Source organism: Mytilus trossulus, chromosome 6, assembly GCF_036588685.1.
Source record: "Mytilus trossulus isolate FHL-02 chromosome 6, PNRI_Mtr1.1.1.hap1, whole genome shotgun sequence".
Taxonomy (NCBI): domain Eukaryota; kingdom Metazoa; phylum Mollusca; class Bivalvia; order Mytilida; family Mytilidae; genus Mytilus; species Mytilus trossulus.
Genome location: NC_086378.1, coordinates 15918019 through 15943882, shown reverse-complemented (window position 1 = coordinate 15943882; position 25864 = coordinate 15918019). Strand labels below are relative to the sequence as shown.

At 32.5% G+C, this 25864-nt stretch overlaps 1 protein-coding gene across 1 annotated transcript in view; it reads left to right on the top strand.

The window, feature by feature from the left end:
• LOC134722350 (hemicentin-1-like) overlaps positions 1–25864 on the top strand; it is a 76091-nt gene that overhangs the window by 36860 nt on the left and 13367 nt on the right. Inside the window, exons 11-14 of the mRNA XM_063585965.1 lie at positions 16775–17149; positions 20052–20315; positions 21821–22081; positions 24904–25167. Coding sequence (XP_063442035.1) covers positions 16775–17149; positions 20052–20315; positions 21821–22081; positions 24904–25167 — 1164 coding nt within the window. The remainder of the gene's footprint in view (positions 1–16774; positions 17150–20051; positions 20316–21820; positions 22082–24903; positions 25168–25864) is intronic.

The window sequence follows — 25864 nt, the reverse complement described above, 5'->3', positions numbered from 1 at the left end:
ATACAATACAAATAAATAGGAGAACATATAGGACAGAGAAACACACCAATAATAGCTAACAAAAGGTACCAGGTTGAAAATTTAATACGCCAGACTAACCAGTGACGCCCAGTGATGCCAAAACGAGTACAAAATTGAAGAGCACTGAGGACCAGAAGTTCCCAAAAGTTGTGTTCAATACGTCTACGGTTTTCTGCACAGGCACTCGTCTCTGAATTTTGATTTCGTATATACCTTTATATAGCACAAGTTACTAACTCGCGATTTACAAAAATGTCAGCAGGTAGCGAAATTCCGTTATATGCCGATTTCTCGGCTGTAAACCCCACTAAAACTTGTTATGTCGTAAATCTAAATTGATTTGTCTTCTTAATGGTGTATAACACGCCTTCTTTTGTTGTCGGAATCGTCGGTAACAATTCTATCCAAGTATTTAAAATAAAAAGTAAATTTTCTAAAATGACTCTACCATAGATATACATGATAAAACCGAGGTTGTGACTAACTACAGAATGAAAACAGATTCATTACATAAAAATACTTATTTAAGCACCAAAAGAAATCACAGCCGAGTTGGCTAAAGCATCAAAGCACAAAGTGACGTCACATTTGAATTTCAAAGAATATGTCCTAAAAATAAGACAGAATTAGGATTGATTTAAGATTAGATTCGAAATACTGATATTACATTTATTAATAACAATGAAAATTACAATATATTTATTAATTACAAATCGGGGTATATTAAAAGTAAAAAGGGACGCGATCATTCTGATTACTTTGATTCTTTTGAAATACAGATATAGATTTACAATATCTAACATTTAACTGATAGATGACGGAAGATAATAATCTGAATAAAGTTTGTTCGTGATTTGACCCCTAATATATTATTACTTGTCTATCTTTTACTGTGGTCGTGTCGACCTCGGACGAAGCCAGGTAATAGTTCTTGCAAATAATTTGGGTTTTTATTATTAACATTTTATGAAGCAATATTAATTTGTGGTTAAATACTTCTTAGATCTGAAAGTTTATCCCATTGAGTTTCTTTATATAACATCGAAGTACTTGTGAGCTTGTCCCACCTGTAACTATACGAGCAGCGTCTAACTGGATGTTTTCGAGTTTATTCATTGAAGATTGATTGCTTGAATACCAGATAACATCAGTATATTCATTGATAAGTATTATGACCTATATATATTTTTTTCCAGGTTCATTCTATCTGAAATGTGTTTTATTTTCCTTAATATGTTAAGTCTTTGGTAAGATTTTTTGTACAATATAATCATATGAATATTCCATGAACCGTAATTAGAAATTAGAAAAAAAATGCTTGTGCTTTTCGACTACAAGTAATTCTTCGTTATTCATGTTAAATAGTGGGTTATAGGTTTTGCATTTTAACGGGAAATAGTCATGGTTTCAGTTTTATTAGGGTTGAATTTTACTAGCCATTTCTTGGACAATTCGTGTAATTATTGCGGCTTCTAATACTAGTAGATAATAAACAGTTATATATAGACTTGTATTGTCAACAAAAAGCTTAACTTTCGCTTTGATAACACTGACTATGTCATTAATTAATACCAAAAACAAAAGGGGACCTAATATAGAACCTTGTGGAACGCCAGCTAGTTGATCTATACTTTAAAGAGAAAAGGGAACTATATTTCGTTGAATTATTGCTTTGTTATTTATCATTTTTAAAGACAATCCGGTACATGTTTAAATGTTTTTATGAAATTCTCTTGTTTCACCAACGCTGTGACAGAGGGTAACTTTGTTGCTATTTTTCTGTTATACCATTGTATTCACAAAGGTTTTCGGATTAAAACTCCTACAAAAGTAGATAACCAGTCAGAAATAATTCCTTTTATAACTGCTCTTTGGGACCCTCCAATCTTTTTCTATCCATTTAAGTAGGTTTCCAGATTTATCATATCTCTGTAATTTAATAGGAAGACCTGTATGCCAAACTCTACCAAACGCCTCACTTATGTCACAGAACACAACGTATTTCGTTGCCACTATCCAAAAATCTTTACCAAAATCATTCGAAATGTCTTCATACTGTATGCTTTAAAGACGAGCCCCCCCCCCCCCCCCTCCCCCCTGGTGAGGCCGAACTAGTTTTGCGTGAGAATATTATTCTGCCACATGATATTATAAATATGTTTATAAATATGTACAGATTTCCGTGCATTTTGATAAGACACTGAGAAGAGAAATATGTTGGTAATTTTTAACTTCGTTTGGTGAACTATTTTTAAAGACAGGCAGGTATGACATTAGTTTTTTTTCATAGGCTAGGAGATTCAGCTTGTCTTAACGACGTATTAAATAATATGCAAAGAGGAAATTTAATGACCGATGAGGCTTCTTTCAATTAACTTGGATGTAACAAGTCAAATTCAGTTGATTAAGAAGGAGTTAATACATTCAGGGGATCCTCAATTTCAGTTTCATTTAATTCAATTCCGTTTAAGTTGTTAGCAGCATCGTTAAGGTTACTTAAGTTATTTGCTTCTATGTCGTGTAAATAAGAGTTTAAAGCAAAGTAACAGTTAAGTTCATTTGCTTTTGCAGTTTCATCAAAGATTAATGTTCCATTTTAGTCAATAAGTGGTAAACCATTATCGCTAGATTTGATACCAGTAAATTGTTGATTTGTTTTCCGGTTATTCCGGTTGTTCAAAAGGCCGGATAAAGTTATCCACTGGATAAGCTTGTTCACTGAATAAATGTTTATCAAGCGGATTACTATCCAGTGGTTAAATTCTGTTGTTCAAAACCTGTTTTTTAAGGATTGGTTAGATATCCACTGTACAAAATATTATCCAGTGGACAAGTCCCATAACTTTAAGTACTTCCTGTAACATTTGCAAACTTGAACCAGAAAAGGGGAAAAGAGCTGTAAAGTTTACAGAGGCAGAAAAGGTCTTCCTTACGGAGCTGGTGGAAAGGAACATAAACATAATCAATTCTAAATACACAAGCACAATTACCAATTAAAGAAAAAAACAGGTATGGGAAGACATTGCCAAGCAATTGAATTCAAAGGGTGGGGCCCAGAAAACTGCCAACGAAATCAAGGAAAAGTGGAGGAAGTCGTGTGGGGCAGCAAGGGAGGAGGCAGCAAAGGACAAGGCCCATGCAAGAACGACTGGTGACGGACCTCCAACCAAGGCAAAAGACCCTGTAACACAGAAAATATTGGAACTGCATCAGGGGGCACCAAACCTTTTTGGGATTGATGGAGGTCTCGAAATAGGGATGCCACTGCCACTAGGGACAATCAACAACCCTTTTAGATTAAATGATAATACTATATACAATATTTTCACACTGGTTTAAAAACAAAAATGCTCATGTAATGACTACTACAAACGGCCGTGAATGTGTCGTTTGCTTATGAGCGTCCATATTTAAATCTCAGATGTTGATATGCTTTTAATCTAAATTGTTTTAACACGAGAAACGGCGTTTTTCTTAATTCATAAAACGTGAAGCCATATGAACAATGATGCATTCTCCATAAATTTTACATGGTATTTGACCAAAATATACATTTATGTAGTATATACGCATACGCATGTTTTTAAATTTCGTAATGTGTACACCTTCAGTGGTGCCTGTTGTATCTTATCATTTACCGGTTGCCCGGTGTCTGCATTTTCTTCATCTTTCACTTTCAAAACTTCGGTTTTGTTTTGTTTTTACAAGTGTCATTGACCATGTGACAGAAAAACATTTTTGACATTCCGTGTTCATGTGTTTTAAATCAACACTTCGTATAGATCTCCCTTCCCCTTGCTGGCATTATGTTTTGTGCTAGAACTAGATTGTTCTTTGTCAAAAAAAATTACATACAGTTAAAAGCATCATAATTTTTTTTTCTAATAAATAACATAAAATAAAATAAAGAGAAATGGAAAATAGAATGTAGGATTGAAGAACCCCAATTTGGACCTTCAATATGCATACCATTATATCACTACTGCGCATGTCTCACCTCCTTTCGAGTGAATTTACCATCTTTTATACAACCCCTTAATTCTGTTTTATCCAATAATAAATAAGGGGTTGTATCAGAGACAGCAAATTCACTTCAAACTAGGTTAAATTATATTTAATCAATACACCAATGGGGGGGGGGGGTCTTCATAATAAGTGCCTGTGTTTGTAAAAGTGGATTTATAAGTTTAAGTGTTTTTCATTTAATTTTGTTTGTGTTATGTAGGGGGACCTTTCGAAAAGAACTACAACTGACCCGATTTATTTAACGTTATAGTATCAAAAAGCCATAAGATCTTGAAAATATGCCGCTATTGCGATGAGACAATAGCTTTAACGACTCACTACAAATCATATTATAAAAAAAATGCATATAAGTTTGATTTATGTATTATAAAAGATACAAGGACAATGGAAACACGCACATGATTAAGTAATAACTTTAAAAATGTATGATGATTTAGCTGAAATATTAGAAATACAATGAAAACATTTCGGGCACAAAAAGGAAGAGAAGAACCTAAGCATATACGATAACATGAAGATTTAGACATCTGCTATACTTACCGTGAGACGTGATAGTTCTTATCAATGTACAGTTTTATTGTAATTGTAAATATAGGTATATGAATTCCGACAGATATGCAAGATATGTGATAGCCACTCTGTGAAGTACATCATTTGTCAACGACAAATACATTCTGAGGAATTACATTGTATTTTCTGAGTGCATAAAATAATTGCAAAATCATGCCAGTAAATTATTCATATGCAATCCCTGATCGGTTTTATCTTACACAAAATTGCGTTTTTTTAGTTACAATCTGCATATGCTATTATTATTGCTTGTTTAAATTAACACATGTAAGCGGAACAGTATTATACCGTTGACGCTTTTTATTGGTTGTTTTGTTAACTCATCTTTGTTTTTCTTTTTTTATATAACAAACAATGAAAGAGTTTAATACCTTTAACAATATACAAATTTAAGCAAAATTTTGCATTTTTCATCAAATAACTATGACTTGTATTAACATGATTATGCAGTATGCACCAGTTAAACAACTTCCATATCAATTGTTTTTAAAACAATGAAGTTGATACAAGGTGTATAAGCATTATTTGACGCTTTAAACGAGTATTGGAACAAACGATAAAAGATCATAGACTTAGCTTTCAAAATTATTATAAAGTTTATAAATCCAAATGTTTCAAACATGTTACGTATTTATTAAACACGAAAGGAAATACTCATATACAATTATTTGATATTGAATATTAATATAAATATCAAACTAAACTTTACAATGCTCGAATTTAATAATCTGCATAATCTTACATTCTGGATTCATGATTAATTTGCATCATTTGGATCAACTGAGACTATTAGAACATTATCTAATGTATTTTTTGCTTCGCTTGATATAATCTATTTACATGCTATTATTTGTTTGATGTATTATAAAAGGTTGATTGTTCTAATGTTAAGAAAGTGCTTGCTTTGTTGATTCTCTACTTGAAATGCATACTAACATATCAATTGTATACATTTGGTGATTAAATAATTTGTTAACAGACAAAGTCATGTTGTAATATCATTTCAAAGTGTAGGTTAATGTAAACTGTTGATTTTGTTGTTTTTGGTTGTGCTTGCGCTTTTATATTTTTTATTTGTTTTATTTATTTGTTTAAGGATGAATTCCTGTTTGTTGGGTTGTTGCATTTGCCTTTTTTTTGTATTTTTTTTTTCAAAACGTCAGTTAGTATGAACAATTCTTTTCTGAATGTTTCGATTTTTGTTCGCAGTAATATAATTTTACTTGTTTACACACGTGTATCTTCTACATTTTCTGTCGGAGAGGGGGAAAAATCATTTTAGTTAGTTTTTTCAACGCTATCAATCAAATTATTTGGTTAAAATTTAAATATCTATAGGGTATCGAGAAAATCTGGATTTCATTATATATTCTTTATAAAACATGTTATATTCTTTGCTTAAACATAGTATTAATGTTTTTTCATCAATTTGGAATCTGAATAGTTTTTTAATAAATAATCCATAATCCCCATTCTCCTTGAAATTAAATGGGTGTCCCCTTATGAGCGAAGAGACAAAGGCAAAAAGTCTGAATGATAACAAGTCTCGTTATTCACAAATTGTATGCATGTCGTACAGTTTAAAATTAACATTTACACAAACAATTAGTTGATTTTATAGTAATCATTATTAATATCTCAATTCAAAATTGCTCTCTGTGATCACACTGGTGCATACAGTGTATATTTGCAATGTCAAGTTGGGTTGTCATTTAAACGGTATTTTTTTTTTAAATGTCATATAAGTAGGAGGATAAGCTAGCGATACAACCATGTTCAACTGACCAATTGTTTTCTTAAAATGTCCTGTAACAAGCCAGGAATATGTCAGTTGTTATCAAATCGTCCGTTTCTACGTAGTTGGTGGGTCTTTTGTTCCACTCAGTGTTGCTGTTGTTCCGTTGCTTTCCTCTTATAGATGATATGTTCCCGTCGATTTTAATTCGTAACACATATTTGTTTTCGCTTAATCAATATATGACTATTCAACAGCAGTATACTACTGTAGCCTATATAAGACACATACGTTTTATTTCTTTAAATTGTGATCATTTTTAATCCCTCCATTGAACGACTAATGATACAATTTGCTAAATATAGACACACACAAAGGTAACTGAAACACTGTTATAAAAGTTCGCTTCTCAAATAAGTGATTTTTTTTCTTGTACACGTATGTTTTGCTTATTAATTTTGTTATAAAATTGGTATATGTTTATATCATTTTTTTTATTCTGTAATAAATATGGCCATATCTTTTTAATTAAAAAAATTATCTATTTATGACTTTTTGCTTTTCTCTTCAAACTGATACAGATTTGAAAATTAAATTCAACACCAGAAGCAGTCACATTTTATTATTGATATTGTTTTTAGTTCACCTCAAACAATTTTACCTGTTTAAAACTCAGTCTCATGGTTCTTCTCTGTTAATCTATTTTTATGTTAATTTAGAAAAGCGACGTCGTAGATTCATAGTTTGCCGAGAAAAAATAAGCGGACAATGCAATGCTTACTACCCGTAGACAAATTGGAAATGCTGCATTAATTTTTTAAGGACCCTAAGTTTCTTTGTTTTTTTTTTCCTTTTTAAGTTCGCTGTTTGAAACAAGTATGAAAATAAGAATATGTGGTAAGATTACCGAAAGACAACAGTTCCAGAAACAAAATTTAAATGAAGCAGATGGACGAAATTATAGGCAACCGTAACGTATTCAAAAATGAGAACAACCCACATCGAATAGTACTTAAAGGTCAAACATATGAAAGAATTAAATTGAAATAATTAACGGCACAATTTATAATGAAACATTCATGAACCAACTACAACTAGTGAAATACTGACGTCTGACTTAGGATTTAGGATAAGGCGAGATCAAATCTTTTCTCACCCGGAACATTGGTGTAACAGAACAAAATGAAAACGAATTATAAAGATCAGGTATAAAAGGTTGAACTCATCAGATCAATACAGGGCAGAACTAAAATCTAAAAAAAACAAAGAGCGTACGGGAGCAAGGTTTCACTAACTGCTTCCATTCTGTGAAAGGGTTACACACGTTAGAATTAGTATTCCGCTTGCATTTTGACTTGCCGATTAATTTGATGTCGCTTTACATAAATTATGATTTCTGTATGTAGTTATGGTGCATTTTATTTCAGCGGTTTTTTCTTCACAGTAAAAAAATAGATGTTGCATAAAAATTAAAAAAATATCTTAAAAAGCACCTAGTCAATCGATTTCAGTCATCAAGTGAAGAATAAGAAAATTTCTAAGACATATATTTCTTCTTTTTTTCAAAGAAGCAGGCATTTTTGCTAAAACATTTATCAATTATGGACTTTTTACGAGGTCAATACATTATATATGGACCTGTTCAGATTTTTTTGACCGCCAACGAAGGATAAATACAGGCAACTGTAGTATACCGCTGTTCAAAATTGAAAAATGGATTGTGAAAAAAATCCGGGTAAAAAGCTAAAACTGAGGGAAAAGCATTAAATATAATAGGAGAACTACGACACAACAGCATTACAAAATTAAAATTTTACACACATAGAAACGAACTTTTCTTATCGACAACATATTTGTTGAGTTTGGAGGTAGACTTTTCCAACAAATTGTCGGCATTCCTATGGGAAGAAACTGTGCGCCTCTTCTTGCCGACCTCTTCTAATTTTCATATGAATCAGAGTTCTTCCAGACACTTGTCAAAAACAAGAGGATCAAAGAAGCCAGATTATTTAATTTCACTTTCAGATATATTAATGATGTTCTTTCCATAAACAATCCGAACTTTTCTGATTGGGTTCCATTGATATATCCCTCAGAACTAGAGATTGAAGAAACAACAGACACCGCTTCCTCCGCCATATTTTTAGACTTATAATCTCGAATTTGACTTACACAGTCATCTCAGTACCAGAATCTATGACAAACGAGACGATTTTAATTTTGAAATTATAAATTCCCCCCACCTTAGTAGCAACATACCAACTTCACCTGCTTATGGGATATATATTTCCCAACTTATTCGATATTCAAGAGCTTGCAGCTCCTACTCAGACTTTGTAAAACGTCATCAGTGTCTGAGTAGAAAGTTGATGAACCAGGGGTATGTCAAAGAACGTCTCGTCCTTTTTCTAAAAAAAGTTCATCGGAAGGTACCAAGACCTTGTTGATAAATATTCCGTATCACCTTCTCAAATAATACACGATGGTCTTGATGTATAGATCTGCGTACTGATGTTGTTTATCATCTTAACAACATGTTTTACTGTTCTTTCATTTGTCTTTGTTCTATTATTATATTATATTAATATTAATTTTACTGTTGAATGGTTTTATGTGATATCCGTTTGGCGTGGCTCGGTACATCTCGTCAATGTGTGTGTATTGGCTTTCATTTTTTGGTGGTTTGTTTTGTATATGCGACTCTTTGTATTTCTTTGGTTCTTATTGCGTGACTCTGTACTTTAAAAGAATCGCGTAGAGGAATTAACTATTTTTGGATTCTCATAAATTCTACCTATAACTTTTGGACTAGTTTAAATCTCGGTCTTTTTCTGTAATTTGTTCTTACATACTTTTGATTTTTTAACCCTGTATGCTTACATTGCCTATGTAAATTTTAAAACTGTTTGTATGCACATTGAACGAAAAATTTATGTGACGTATACAAATTTTATGACGTCAGACACTCAAGTCAATCCATGTGTTCGTAGGTAGATGTTTTTGTGTTCTGTTAAATTGTCCCTTTTAAAATTGTTATCGATGATGACTGATGTACCCATATTTTGACTATTTTATTAATTGTGACTGTTTATTTAACGCATCATGTAAATATGACGGAATTTGATGAGACTGTTATTAAAGAGAGAGGGTTAGCGCTATAGAAACAGGTTTAATCCACCATTTTCTACATTTGAAAATACCTGTACCAAGTCAGGAATATGACAGTTCTTGTCTATTCGCTTTGATGCGTTTTGTTATTTGATTCTGCCATGTGATTATGGACTTTCCGTATTGATTTTCCTCTGAGTTCAGTATTTTTGTGATTTTACTTTTTAATATAACGATGGCAATTTTCTTGACTTGGAAAAAGACATTTTAAGAAAAAAATGATGAGTTGAACCTGTGTTTTTTGGCATGCCAAACCTCCCGCTTTAATGCCAATGTCAAATATAACATTACATTACAACATAATATGACAGGACTACAATACAAATAAATGAGGAAAATTTTAGGACAAAAAATCACACGAATAATATCTTACAAAAGGTATCAGGTTTAAAATCTAATACGCCAGACATGCGTTTCGTCTACACAAGACCTACCAGTGACGCTCAGATGATAAAAGTTTGAAAAACAAACTAAGGATTTTCTTATCCCAGACATAGATTACCTTAGTCGTATCTGGCACATTTTTTTGGATTGTGGAATCGGCAATGCTCTTCCGATTTGCACTTGTTTCGCTTTACAAATATTTTGAAATGAGCGTCACTGATGAGTCTTATGTGGACGAAACGCGCGTCATGCGTACTAAATTATAATCCTGGTACCTTTGATAACTATATATATATGCAACACAAGTACAAAGTTGAAAAGCACTGAAAAACAAAAGTTCCAAAAAGTTGTGACCAATACGGCTAAGGTTTTCTACCTGGGATAGGGTCATCCTTATTATTTAGAATAGTTCAAATTTTTGCAAACAATAAATTTTATAAAATGATTCTATAATAGATATATAAGATAAAACCGAAGTGGTGACTTACTACAGAATACAAACGGATACATAACATTAAACACCTTACCAGCACATCAGCCGAGTTAGCCAAAGTTATCAACGGACTTGGTGACGTCAAATTAAAATTTCTCAAAAGATCCCCCACCCCCCCAAAAAAGGGATAGAATTAGGATAGAGTTCAAGATTATATTTGTAAGACTGATTGATTAATAATTTTGAAAATTACAAAATTTTAATAACAAATCGTGATAGTAATTAGATAATTAATTATAGTATGTACCCATGTCGGTGATTCTTCTAACATATTAACTTAGTGAAAGTACTTAATTTCTATATTACATATGTTATTTTAATATGACGTCCTTTTATAGTCAACCAGTAAAACCACAATATATCTACCTTTAGGACAAATGACTTTCAATGTACTTTCTGTGTATTTTTAATTGTATTTTGCAAGAATTTATTGAGTTAGTGAGAATATCTTTTTTTTCTAAAATTTCATAGCCTGTTGCACATTATCATCTTATATTTTTACCGTCTGCATTTAATATAAAATTGCTGAAATCTCCTGATAAACTTGCAAATTTTCTTTTCTGATCGATGCAGCGCTTCCTCTGTGGTTGTTATGTGGGACGTCATTAATCTAAATTCAGTAACATTTTTATATGTACCCTCAATATACGTATTAATAGAAACATAGCGTCATTATACGTAAAAAAAAATATAGAAACAAGAAGTCACATACGAAAAATAAGATTTGATGCACGTGATTGTCATATCCAATGAAAACAGTAGAATGCTACATCATATGTAATATCATACATCATTGTTCAGAGGCCTGTTACACTCCGCTTCCGGGTGTGGGATTTTCTCGCTCTGTTGAAGATCCATTGGTTGCTTTGGGCTATTAACGGCGTTTTGGTCGACTTCTTGCCGCTATGACACAGTCCCGGTCTCCTTTTCCGTCAAACAATAAAGCAGGAAAACTCTAAATACAAAGTTGGGTCGTTTTTTTATATCTCATCTATATATCAATGTGCGTGGAAGTTAAATAATTTCAAGATACTAACTCTAAAGGTATAATTATATAAGAAACATGTTTTGTTCCGATAACAAAATATGTAACCACCCAACATTCGAGCATGGAACTCACTAGTAACCTTCCGAAATAAACAAGTTGTTTTGTTTGACATCAGTGGTTGGTGTAAGTTACATAGCCATTTCTTCAAAGAAGTGAAACAGTCTCATCTTTATGGAAATAATACTCTAAGTTCGGTAAAATAAAATGAATGCTTGATCCCTTTTCAGAACTGGTAATCAGGACAATTACATCGCTATACTTTCAGCATTACAATTTGATCTTGTTATTATTTTTATTTTTAACCCCCCCCCCCCCTCCCCACCCCTCTCGCCTTCACAGAATTGTAAAGTTAACCCCACAATCTAATGAAAATTATGTTTTAAAAAATCCAGGTATCTTTGGTCAATGTTGAAAAGCGAGATCTCAAAGGGTAACCTTGGGATAGAAGTGTGGTCACATTGTTCTTTTAACCGATAGTGAAACGTTAATCAAAATAGAATGTCTATGTACCATGCAATCTACTGTTTAAGGTAAGTTAAGTCTCATTTTGCAAGACAAATAGATTTTTAATATCCAATATACACTCATTTTCTAGTGACAATGCAAAAAAAAATTGCCACTTGAGTGATCAATATATTTTATATATATGAAACTTAAGAGTAACACTTGCCGACTTTTGTAATCATTTCCTCAAAATAAACTTGACCCTTATATGCAAAAACACTTTGTCACTTTCCATATTTCTTAAATCTGATGCATTTCTTTACAAATAAAAGTTTTGCATAGGATAATTTAACTTTTTTTCTTTTTATAATATTCAATAATAAATTAGACTTCAACCTTATGTATCGTCACTTTTGTTGACAAGAATACATTACACAACAGTTTTATTTTTTTAAAGTTACTGAATGATGACGCTTTGACGGAGACTATATTTGCTTTCAGTTTTATTCGGTAAGTTACAGAAGGAGAATATGTTTGCTTTCAGTTTTATTCGGTAAGTTACAGAAGGAGAATAGTTTTGCTTTGAGTTTTATTCGAAAAAAAAACACACACGTACAACACTACAGTTACTGTTATCATTGTGCAATGATGATTTAATTACATGTAGCTAGATTATCAATGATAATTGGAAACATTTATGAATACTATAAAATATTAAACATTAAGAAAAGTATGAAAAGTAGAAATATGTTGTTAATTGATCTTTAAAAACAAGACCCTCGATGCACAAAATACATCATGACTAAACATTGAGCGCTGGACTTGATTAATTTAATATATGTACATTCAATTTCAGTCGTAATATTCCTTTTGAAATGCATGCCAAAAGCCAACTCGATCAGTTGACTTAATACTCCATACATAGGAAGTCAACGGACTGTGCACGCAGTAAATAGAATGACGTCCCTAAACAAAAATTCAAACGAATTAAATCCCCAATTCTCCATGGATTAAAATAGGTACATACGTTACCGTGAATACATATAACACATAAAAACTGTATTCATATATACATGTGATCGACAAGGAAGTTTGATAAATAAAGTATTTTGAGTAATGGATGCAGCTCATTTGTTTCTGGTTTTCCTGTTTGCTTTCGAAGTTTTAAATGGTAAGAATATATCATAGAAACATAACCGTTTCATAATCTAAATATATCAAAAAGCGTAAAAGAAAACGTCGTATATTTGTACAGGATCAGATTATCAAATACATTTATGTTAACTTTTTAAATGTTTTTAACACTACAAACTATTTAAAGTGCATATTTTTGTGGTGTGTGGTGTACGTAAAATGTTTTTGGGGAATGATGTTTGTACAGGCAATGATGATGAGATTTATACATACCATTGGAATAACGACCTACACTGTGAGGACACTTGTCTAGTAAGTTCAGCTGCAGGTTTTGGTTTTAACTGAGTTTCATTTAGACTTCTTTGAAGTGCATTCAATGTTCCTTGATATTCAAGGAGACTTATTATATAAGGACAAGCCATTGCATTGTAAGCTTTTTAAGTGTGCTGCAAAAGTATATTCAGTTGTTATGTTTGAACGTGAGGTTCATGTAACGCAAAATGATAAGGTTGCCAAATTTGGTCTATAATTAGTAGTCTCTGTCTTGTCAAATATTATGGACGGCAGTGGCCTCATGTTCCTGGTTAAATCGAATTTCTCTCCAAGCCATAACATTTTGACCTTCCGATGTAGCAACCTCTATCATTAGTCGATAGGATAAAGTTCTCTGTGTCGTCACAATGCTCCTGTCTTTTCATTAACGGTTCAGAAGCAATATCTCTTTTCATATGAAAATTAATAGTTCGAAATTACTGGTATTCTGGAAAAATTATTGCAATCAATTTTAATGGAAACGAGCTGCTTTACATGACCCTGTTTGGACGTCGAAAAATAGTTCGGTATTTGACAGGGCCACGTCAAACAAAATATATGGTTGCGCTAATGATTTTTGTGTAGCTCGATATTATTTGTGCAAATTTATTTTGAAAGTGTTGGAGTTTCAGTGTTATCTAAATTCATATAAATGTCGTCAATGATTTCGAACCAAGCGAGTTCGATCAGGTTAATATGTGTTATTATATAGATATAGGAAGATGTGGTGTCAGTGCCAATGAGACAACTCTCCATCCAAATAACAATTTAAAAAAAAGTTAACCATTAGAGGTCAATGTACGGCCTTCAACACGGAGATTTGGCTCAAACCGAACATTAAGCTATGAAGGGCCTCAAAATTACTAGTGTAAAACGGGTAAACCAACGGTCTAATCTAAATTTTAAAAAAAACGAGAAATACCTTTCTACCATAGTTACACATTTGCCGTTTTTGTTCAATTTTTTCTCCCACTAACTTTATGATTGTGTTCATTTTTGAATGTACAGATATTTCTTATCGATACTAAAGTTGGAAACTGGACGAATCATTTCGTTTGTTGGGTGTGGGTGATTAGTTTCTTACCTACCGGCTGTAATTCTTATACTAAATTCATGGAGAGAATAGAAGTATCATAGATAAGATATTTCTGATATTTTTTTATAGAATGGTCATTCTAAATATAAATGATCTGTCTGGATAATTGATTTTGTTAGTTTTTGGATAGAAAATAGATTGCAACGTCACGCTTTTGATTGTTCAGGGGGGTATGTAATGAAATAAAACTAGTGATTTTCGCATATGTAGTGACCTTTGGATATAATTACAAAGTTGGCTCAAAGTCGTATTTCTTATAAAATCTTTTATCAAATAAATGGATTCCAAAAATGCTTGTTATCGTTGTTTCAAGACTCGTTTTGTACTATGCATGTGCTTTATTTTTAACCGGATTTTTGTGACAAAAATGTCGGTTATTGATTCAGGGATGTACGGTGGGCGGCCGGGCGGGCGGCAACCACATGTTGTCCGTGCATTTACTCATGAACCATTCAACTAAAGCTTTTCAAATTTTAATATGGTGTTACAAACAACTAAATGAAGGTCAAGTTCAATCATAACGATTTTGACTTTTACCGTTCATGAGTTATGGTTCTTGAAAGATTGAACAATAGAATTTCCAGTCGTGTCCGTGCATTTACGCATGAACTGTTCAACTAAAGCTTCCCAAATTTTAATATGTTGTTATTGATGACAAAATGGAGGTCAAGTTCAATAATGACGATTTTGACTTTTACCGTTCAGGAGTTATGGTTCTTGAAAGATTGAAAAATGGAATTTCCAGTCGTGTCCGTGCATTTATGCATGAACTGTTCAACTAAAGCTTCCCAAATTTTAATATGTTGTTATTAATGACAAAATGGAGGTCAAGTTCAATAATGACGATTTTGACTTTTACCGTTAAGAAGTTATTGTTCTTTAAAGATTGAAAAATGGTTTTTCAAGGCATGTCCGTGAATTTACTCATGAACCATTCAACCAAAGCTATTGAAATTTTAATATGTTGTTACTGATGACAAAATGGAGGTCAAGTTCAATAAGAACGATTTTGACTGTTACCTTTCAGGAGTTATGGTTCCTGAGAGATTGAAAAATTGCAATTCCAGTCGTGTCCGTGCATTTACGCATGAACTGTTCAACCAAAGCTTCCCAAATTTTAATATGTTGTTACTGATGACAACATGGAGGTCAAGTCTAATAATAACGATTTTGACTTTTACCGTTCAGGAGTAATGGTTCTTGAAAGATTTAAAATGGCTTTTCCAGTTGTGTCCGTGCATTTACTCATGAACCATTCAACCTTAGCTTTACAAATTTTAATATGTTGATACTGATGACAAAATGGAGGTCAAATTTGATAATGACGATTTTCACTTTTACCGTTCATCAGTTATGGTTCTTGTGATATTGGCAGGATACAAATAAATGTTAATAAATCCAGTTTGCTGTCATTGTGACAGCCTCTTGTTGAGTATGTTTTTATTGTATATTTGTTGGAAACAAGCGTGCGTTGATATAATATCCACTACAACCTTCAAAATAATCCTACTTAAAAATATTTTACTTTACAGAGTTGTTTTCTACTTATATTTTAAGTGTTTACATAGTTATACACTATCCTTGAAAATTAGAAATTGAAGAAATGCTTTATAGTCCGGATTAAACACATTTGTTTCTTGATGACTTTAATGAGTGACTATAAAAAAATGAGTAAAAGTCCAAAAAAATTTGTAAGTAAGTGCCTGACGTGACCACGGATAAATCTTTTTTTTTTAAATTCGTTACTGAAAAATTTCTTTATTACCATTTGTTTGTTCATTGGTCACTATGTATTGTAAACTCCCTAGTTAACATGTTGTTACTATTTGACATCCATTATTTAACCCAATGTTCGGTTAACGTAATAGAATCTTAAACGAAATTACACTTTAACAAACATTTCAATGAGATAATCTCTGATTTTGAAGCGTGATGATAACTGAATAACAATTGCCAAAACGCCAGTGCTTCAAGATTAATAATGAAATAGCGGAATTTTATTTCATTTTGATTTTGTAAAGCTCTAGTGCTGATCGTTTTTTGACATGCATTGTAGTAGGAATTACAATATTGTGGTTTTTGTTTATATCAATAGGTTACGAAAGTAGTTTTGCCAATATTGTAAATCGAAAAGTAAACCCCGAAAAAACAGTCTCACACGGAATAACAGTCTCACACGGAATAACAGTCTCACACAGAATATCCGATTCAGCTGTTTGAAAAAAAAACAAACTATTTTTTGTTAAATGCAGTAGATGGATCAAAATATGCTGAATCGAAGTAATATGAATACGTTAGTTAAAATAACAACTTTTTATAACTGTAAAGTTTTACTCATTTTAGTGCAAACTATATTCAGTCTAAATGTTGGTATATCTGGATACCCTTACATCGAACCAGGCGTGCCATACAATGTCTCGTGTACAGTTGATGAGTATCAAGACAATAGACGGACAACGTTTTTTGCAAGAACCACAGATACTTATCTCGAAGAAACTACTGTTTGGTACTACAAAAGGTATGGATGTTTTCAACTCATGAGCCCAGTGTCTATACTTTGTATAAATGCATCATGTGCGTGTGATGATAATGGATTAACTACACACTGGACATACGACACACCTTCACACCTTCCTACACCAGTGATATTTACATGTTTTTCCTCAGATAATGAATCTAGAATTGCTCAAAGTGACGTTCTGGAACCGACAATTCTTCGTAAGTTTATAAATAACAAGTTATAAAGTGGAATACTCTAAAAATATTTTCATTAATGTTACCCCTAAAAAAGTATTTCACTGTGGATTTTTAGAATTCTGCTTTCCAAAAAATCGTACCAAAATAAACTAGTCTTGAAATAAATAAGATTTTATTCCTGAATTTGTTATGATAGTAGTGAGTAATAATGTGTAAAAGTATGAATCGGAAGGGGGTATACACAAATCAAGGTAAGTTTACAATTGTCAGAAACATAAGTATTCTATCTAGTTCTTGCCATTTTTCAGTTGAACAGATAAATAGGTGATGATAAGATGACATCTGCCAGATCAAAACTATTCCGTACACGAAATAATCACCATGAAAAGAAAGGCATGGTCAGCTGACATTTGTCAGACAAATATATATATATATATATATCCCTTAAAAATCATATTATTTCCCATTGATCGCTGAAAATAAGGCCATGGTCAGCAGATTGCTACAGGGCATACATGTACAAACTACTACACTTTTACATACACTAAATGTAATAGACTGACTTATTATAGTATCTGTGTAAATTGATTAAACACTGAATCATTATAATGAGGTTAAGATCAGATGACTATTATCAGTTGGACACGTACAACTTAAAATCATTCCATTTACCCAATATGTTAAACCAACAACCCGAAACCTTAAACGTATAAACTGATCCATGAAATGAGGAAGAGGTCAAGTGCAAAAGTATTGGACAAGCATAAGGACCTTGTTAAAAAACAATGGATGCAAATCCAAATACAATTATCCAAGTGTCCATAATAAGATATACATTTAAACATAAAACATTTTTTGAAATTATTATTCTTCTGAAGTTTTTGATCTATTTTTATTGGAGCAACATAATCAATACAAACAGGACGGCTTTGCAAGTTAGGGTAACAGGTTTGAATATGCAATTGCCTTTGACAAAACCCGAACGAAAACTTTATCCGATGTTAGTTACCAGGACAGCATCATCAAACTTCTGTAGCCCTATGTCATGCTATGACTTAATTTCACTTCGCTGTTAGGTTGATTTAGCTCTACACAATGCCTGTTACATCTGTTCAAGATTATTTAGATGTTTTTGTTTTGGTGTGTCAATTTAAAGAAAACTATCTTCCGTTTTCACATTCAGTGGCAGCTATATTTGGTTCAACATAAGGTCTACTGAGGAAAAAAAAACATTTTGCATTAATAGTACCTTTACATTGCGCTCTTAAAGAAAATAGTTATTGTAGTATGTTGTTGGAGATTTCTAAAGCTTTTCTGCAATAAGATAATAATATTAATTATGACATGATTTTTATGTCAGTTTTCAAGCTGATATTTGAACATAGATGGGCGTGTACATGAGGTACTTAAGTCGTGTTCACACATAAGACATGATAGTATGTACATGTATGAGTGTACATATATATGCATGTGTACAAGAAAATTAAACCGTACTATCAAATACATTAAATTTTAATAACACAAAGTCGCATACTCATTGCGCACTAGTTGTAAATAATCATCATAATTTTCCAATTGTGATAAATACCATATGAATCCCTTTCGTTTGTTTTTTAATTACTAGTAGATACTCAGTGAACATTTGATACTAACTTCATACAGAAATAATTTCCATTAGACATTTTATTATTGACAGACCCATACATTTACATATTATGTCTTTCTATATGGCGTAAGAGAAGGGCGAAAAAACATACCAGAGGAACATTAAAACTCATAGATCGAAAATAAACTGTCAATGCCATGGCTAAAAATGAAAACGACAGACAAACAAAAGAACAAAAAATACTATATAAAAAAAAATAAGAACTAAGCAACACGAACCAAACAAAACACTGGGATTGATCTCAGGTGCCCTTGAAGGGTAGGCAGATACTGCTCCACGCGTGTCACCCGTCGTTTGCATTACAAACCTGGTAAATAGTCTAATTTGATAGGTCACATTCGTGGAAAGTAAACGGGATTGTAGATATCCGTTATCATCTTATTACAGGTATTCTGTAACGGTCAACAAACGCTTGATAGCGTCCGAAAAACATACGAAGGGAGGATATCAACTTCACCATTTCGAAATCTTAATCTAATAGCTTTTTTGTCAAAAGGAGAAAAGGCAAAATCGCGAAAATTCGAGATGGCCTTAACCGGCCACTATAGATAACATTTCATTTCAATGATATTGTTATAACAATTGTTTTTTTTAAATGCACTTTCAAGGGGACTTATCTTAACAATTAAACTTTATGAACATGCTATTTTTTTCAAAAAAAAAAACCAAAATAGACTTCAAGTCTGGTAAAAAATCATACCTTTAAGTCAGGGTAGATAAATCACCGATACATATATATATGGAATGTTTTAATGATTAAAATTTATCCATTTTCATGACAAAACATACAGTAATGAAATTAAAAGTTCATTAATAATACATTAAAGTAAAAAATAACAAAAATGTGTATTTGTATGCATAATTTAAACAATAACTTTGTACATATAATGTTGTTGCATGAACTACGTTAAATATAGTTTAAGTCATATATATAGGAAGATGTGGTGTGAGTGTAAATGAGACAACTCACCATTCAAATATTCATTTTATTCTTTTAAATGAAATTAGAAAACAGTTCTATCTAAAACATACCAGAAACTGTGTCTGTGTTTCGTGGGATATCAATGCCCGAGGATTTTTAGGATACATGGAGGAACATTAATTATTTAACGAATTTATATTTTCGAAAGACGTGTGTACAGATTGTGAAAAGCCCATGAAATCAATACCAACGAATATTACAATCTCCCTTCTATCCACGAAAATAAATAATTCAAAAGTAAAGAAGATATACCTTTATATAAGTTTCATTCACAGTTGGTCCAGGATCAAGTCTTCAATTCGACCCTAGTACCAACTCATTAACAAAGACGAAAGGGGAACAACTTGGTCCATTAAATTGTTCAGCAACATGTAATCCTCCATGTCAGTACACATGGACTAAACCAGATAAAAGTACTATCATTGGTGGTCAGTTGATAATAACATCATTGTCGTTTGGGGATCATGGACATTTTATTTGTACAGCATCAAATGCTATTGGCGGAAGTCAGAATAAAAGTCTGGATGTAACAGTTAATTGTAAGTATCGTTAAACAATGATAGCTAATCTTTTTCGTTTTTGTTTGCATATTTCAATTTAAATTATTTCTGCTTAGAATGACGCTAATGCAAGAAAAGGCAGATGTAAAAATTAAACGTGAAGTGTAAATAGTGTAGAATTATCTGTAATTACATCTATGAAGACGACCAAAAATAGCACTCCGCACAACTGACCAATTTTATTTCTGTTTTGCATTTGGGACTAAATGTTCTCCATATGTCACGGTTGAATACATATTTTTCTGGCATAGTATTAATTTCATAGCCTGCTAGTGATAAACCGCGATATATATGGCGTCAGTAAACACGTTTTGACATATTAAAATCGATTTTCCAAGTTTGAGCTTTTTTGTTGTGCAATTGTAGACTGTTTATTTGCGAAAATTTATCTTTCCATTTCTGAACCCCACATAAATTCAGTTCTTATTATTTGATAACTGATTTAGGGGTCTGGATTTGCAATTATTAGTTGCATGCAAAAATACTCGGTTTGTTGTCAATCTGACAGTCTTTTGTACAACTATCAGTTGTCATACAGTTTAATTGAAAACTGTTTAATACTTGTTTCATTTGGGAATCATGAAAATATTCCTAAACATTCAATAAGCATTGGCCAAAACATACTGTAATCTATCAATTTTACCATTTTTGTATAACATACGAAGATCGGGCTTATAGATATAAGAAGATGTGGAAAGGTGCCAATGATTGATGAGAAACTATCCATCAAAGTCACAATTGATAAAAGTAATCCACTAAATGTCCATGTATGGTCTTCAACACGGAGCCTTGTCACACACTGATCACAAGCTACATGTATAAAGAGTAAAAAAGGAAAACCAATGGTCTAATCTATATAAAAACAAGGAACGAGAAATACTTAAGAACCACATCAACAAACGACAAGCACTAGTACTGAACATTAGATTCCTGACTTAGGTCAGGTGCAAACAAATACAGCGGGTTTAAATGTTTTTATATGTACCAACCTTCACCTTAACCTGAAAAAATAGTGTAACATCACAACATAGAAGGACTTGCTATAAAATCTCAATTGAAATGAGAATTTTGATTTGGGTAATACAATGATTATTACAACCCCTTTCTTTATTAGAATAAGATTGTACGAAAAAAGCAAAATAACCAAAACACACAACCTCGAGGAATCAAATCGAATGGCGAAACAAAAGCTCAAACACATCAAACGAATGAATATCACGTTATGCGAATATGCTTTTCAATTGGATTAACAATAATTTTGGAATTCAATAATAAACATAGATCATGTAGTTTTCATGCTATTTTTTTATTTCAGATTTTATTAGTCGGTATTTTAAACCAATGATACCGATTACAAAATGCTTGGCATATTAAAAAAAATTAACTTTGCTAAATTAAATGGCATACATTATTGCTTTTCAAGAAGATAATGTCTTGTTCATTGTTAATGCGGAGTTTTAACCATTACATCATTTGTTTTACAGACAGTCCTGAGTATGTTACACTGTTACCACATGATACACATTATAATGTAACAGAAGGAAACAATATACAACCAATCAATTGCAGGGCAGACTGTAGACCTGTTTGTACATTTATATGGTCTGGTCCTAACGTTCCCGCTGGCACAACTAACGTACTCAGTCTTCAGAATATAAATAAAAACCAAAAAGGAGTTTTTAACTGTACAGCATATAACGACGTTGGTGTTTTAAAATCAGACGATGTGAATATAAATGTTCAGTGTAAGTAATAGAATTGATTATGGAAATGAGGCATGTGTCAAAGAGACAACAACCCGACCAAAGAAAAGAAAAAAAAACCACAACATGTTACGTTCTTACCACGATTATATTACGTTCATACCGCGATCCTACTGCGTTTACGGCAATGACATCAACATCGTGTTCCATATCAATACAATTCCATTCCTTCTTTTTCTGCTCAATATATTTCTCGGAAACACTTTAGTCATACCACAAAATGTTCTAGAACACGTGGGCGTGGTGATAGGGATTTATATTGAGGCAGAGGGAGCTCTGATAGTAACGAATCCTTATCAAGTAGAGATTTCAGACCGACCAATTCAACCTATATAACAACCTTTAACTAGTTCATCAATCTTAAATGACGATATTTTATTGAACGATGGCAGATAGGTCACAACTGTGTCAAAAGATATAGAAAGATTTGGTATGAGTGCCAATGAGACAACTCTCCATCCAAGTAACCATTTATAAAAGTAAACAATTATAGGCCAAAGTACGGCCTTCAACACGGAGCTCTGGCTCACACCGAACAGCCAGCTATAGAGGCCCTAATAAATTACTGGTGTAAAACCATACAAACGGGACAAACAACGGTCTAATCTGTACAAACGAGAATCATGGGTGAGCCATTGGAGAAAATGGACAAGAACTGCATACAGACAAACAAAACCTGGAGATATATAATATATTTTATGTGAAAATGACAATGAGAATGATGGTTGTAGTATGAACGTAGTCGGGTCTTAAGAAGAGCGTGATGAGGACAGCAAGGGCGTGCTAGAATCGTACTATGGTCTTGACCAGCTTGGTGTCAACGTGGTATAGTCGTAGTCGAAGCGTAGCTGGGTCGCGGTGAGAACGTGATGGTCGTAATGAGGTCGTAATGAGGTCGTAATAACGTCGCTGTGAGATCATAGTGCAGTCTTTCCGAATAGAATCACGCTTTCGCTACGCTCTCGCTACGATGGTACAGTGACCTTTTCGATCTTACTACGACCTTAGTGCGCTCTCACTTCCGCACCACCATTGTTTTGAACATGTTCAAAGTTGGCCACGCTAATCACGATCTTGAAGACATCACTGCGACTATGACACGACCTTACTGCAATCTACACGATCGTACTACGATCATGCAATTTTTTCACAGCTCGTAGTGCGATTGTGTCCTTGTGAGACTGCGGTATAAGAAGATAAATCTATTATCTTTCTTTGGATTTGTTTTTTTTTCAGAATTTATGCTGATGCGCAAACAAAATCTTCGAGAATTTACACCTTCTACAATCGACTGTTTTGTGAAAATTTGTCTTTAAATCAAAAGTTAAAAAATATCTCGAAAGTGGATTCAATAATTTAAATCAAAACACATACGTACGATGCCTAACATTACAAATAAAGTACATTCATTAAACTTCTAAAGCCCATTGGAACGGATGTAAACAACTCAAATTTATTATAAATTCGCCTTTTTTACCTTCTGTAACAAAGAGTTTAATTTGTTTTCTTTAATTTCAAGAGGGTTTATGCCTGTGTTGTATTAACATTTTCAAGATAAAACGTTGACCTCTGAAATAAATAAAATGAACTGAGTTTTTTTTTGTACCCTATATTGTTTTTACGATTAATTTGAATATAGAAGCTTTCTTATATTTGTTTCATTATTCTGAATTATACAATCATCACACTATGAAATAAGTTAAATAACCCCAAATGAAATTCACAACGGAAAGATCCTTATCAAATGGCAAAATCTAAAGCTCAAACACATCAAACTAATGGTAAACAACTGTCATGTTTTTGACTAGATACATACATTTCCGTTTGTAGAACAAAGAAATTTATACCTTGTTTTACATCTAGTTTACACTCTCACTTTTATGACAGACGCTTAGGGTTCCTTTATATTGACAAGTAATGTTTGAGCATACAAACAGCCATAATAGGTTAAAATGTGAAAAATTGACATACAGCAGTCATCATCGTGTTAATTAAAATCGTGTGCAATAACTTTAACACTAGCACTGCCACTTATAATACAAATACAAACGCACAAAAGCACAATGAGAATTCTGCTGGGTGTATCAAGCTAGGTAAAAACTGACATAAAGATGTCAGTACCTAGAATATATGCTTAAAGATCATCATGTATCAATCCTGAAGTTGATACGCAATATTTACATAAGGACTTAGTCTCTTCCGATCAACTTTTATTTACAAAAAGACGAGACGCTCTTTGTCATAAACCTAGTTCATCAACTTTTTGCTCAGAAGCTGCAGATGTTATTTACATTCAGAGCAACAAAACTGCAAGGTCTTGAATACCAGCTGATAAATTAAAAAATGTAAACCCTTAGTGAAGCTTGCATTTTGATGTTTGGTAAAACAAATATAATTTCTACATAGAAATCGTATCGTTTGTCGTCGACTGTGGTACTGACATGACACTTCATGTCAAAATTTGATTTATAAATCTATAAGTGATTACTGTGAAGCATCTTATTTTCGCGAGAGATTTATTTTTGCGAATTTTGCGAGTAGAAAAATAACGCCAATATAAAACTATGAAAAACTTGGATCTTTTCTTCTTTAACTATATCAAGTTAATTAGAAATCGCAAAATTAAATATGCGCGAAACGGCTTAGAAAGGGTAAAACGCGAAATAACATATCCGCGAAATTAAGTTGGTTTACAGTAATGGATTATATTCAGCTGCATTTTTCCGGTGACTTTGATGTTAACGGCCGATATATAATGGGCCCTTCAAATGAGGACTAATCAAATGCTAATTTTCATATAACAGTTGGTCCAGGATCAAGTCTTGAATTTGAACCCAGTGCCACGTCATTAACAAAGCTTAAGGGGGAACAACTTGGTCCAATTAATTGTGCTGCAACATGTAATCCTCCTTGTCAATACACATGGACTAAACCAAATACAGCAATTATAGATGGTGGTCAATTGGTTTTGGCAGTATTGTCTATTGCTGATCATGGAGAGTTTATTTGCTCAGCATCAAATGCTATTGATGGAAGTCATAATAAAAGTCTGGCTGTAACAGTTAATTGTAAGTATTGTTAAAAAAAATCGTTATACCATTTTAATATAAACTGTCCAATTGAAAATATTTCTGCCTTAAATGACAGCAATACAAGTACAAAGATATGCTATCAAAACCATATACGACATTTATAATATATGTAAAAAAAGAAGATGCGGTGTAATTGCCAATGACACAAGTCCCCACAAGAAACCAAATGACAAAGAAATTAATAATTATAGGTCACCGTACGGCCTTCAACAATAAGCAAAGTTCATACCGCATAGTCAGCTATAAAAAGCACCGAAATAACAATGTATAACAACTCAAACGAGTAAATTTAACTAACATCATAATCTATATAAAAAAAAATACACGAACAAAAATATGTAACACGTTAACAAACGACAACCACTGAATTACAGGCTCCTAACTTGGGACAGACACATACACACATAATGTGACGGGGTTAAACATGTTAGCGGGATACCAACCCTTCCCTTAACCTGGGATAGCAGGGTAACAGTACAATTTAAGAACGAATTTTACAAAACAGTTGAAAAAGAATTAACTCATCAGATGGATAAAAATAGAAATACAAGCTTAAGGGCTTTAAGACTAATCACAACCGTTTATACTAAAATTTATATTTTAGGCACGACACATTTTAATGAATTGACATCGTCTTCAGTGGAAATTAATATATCATTACAAAAAAAATCTT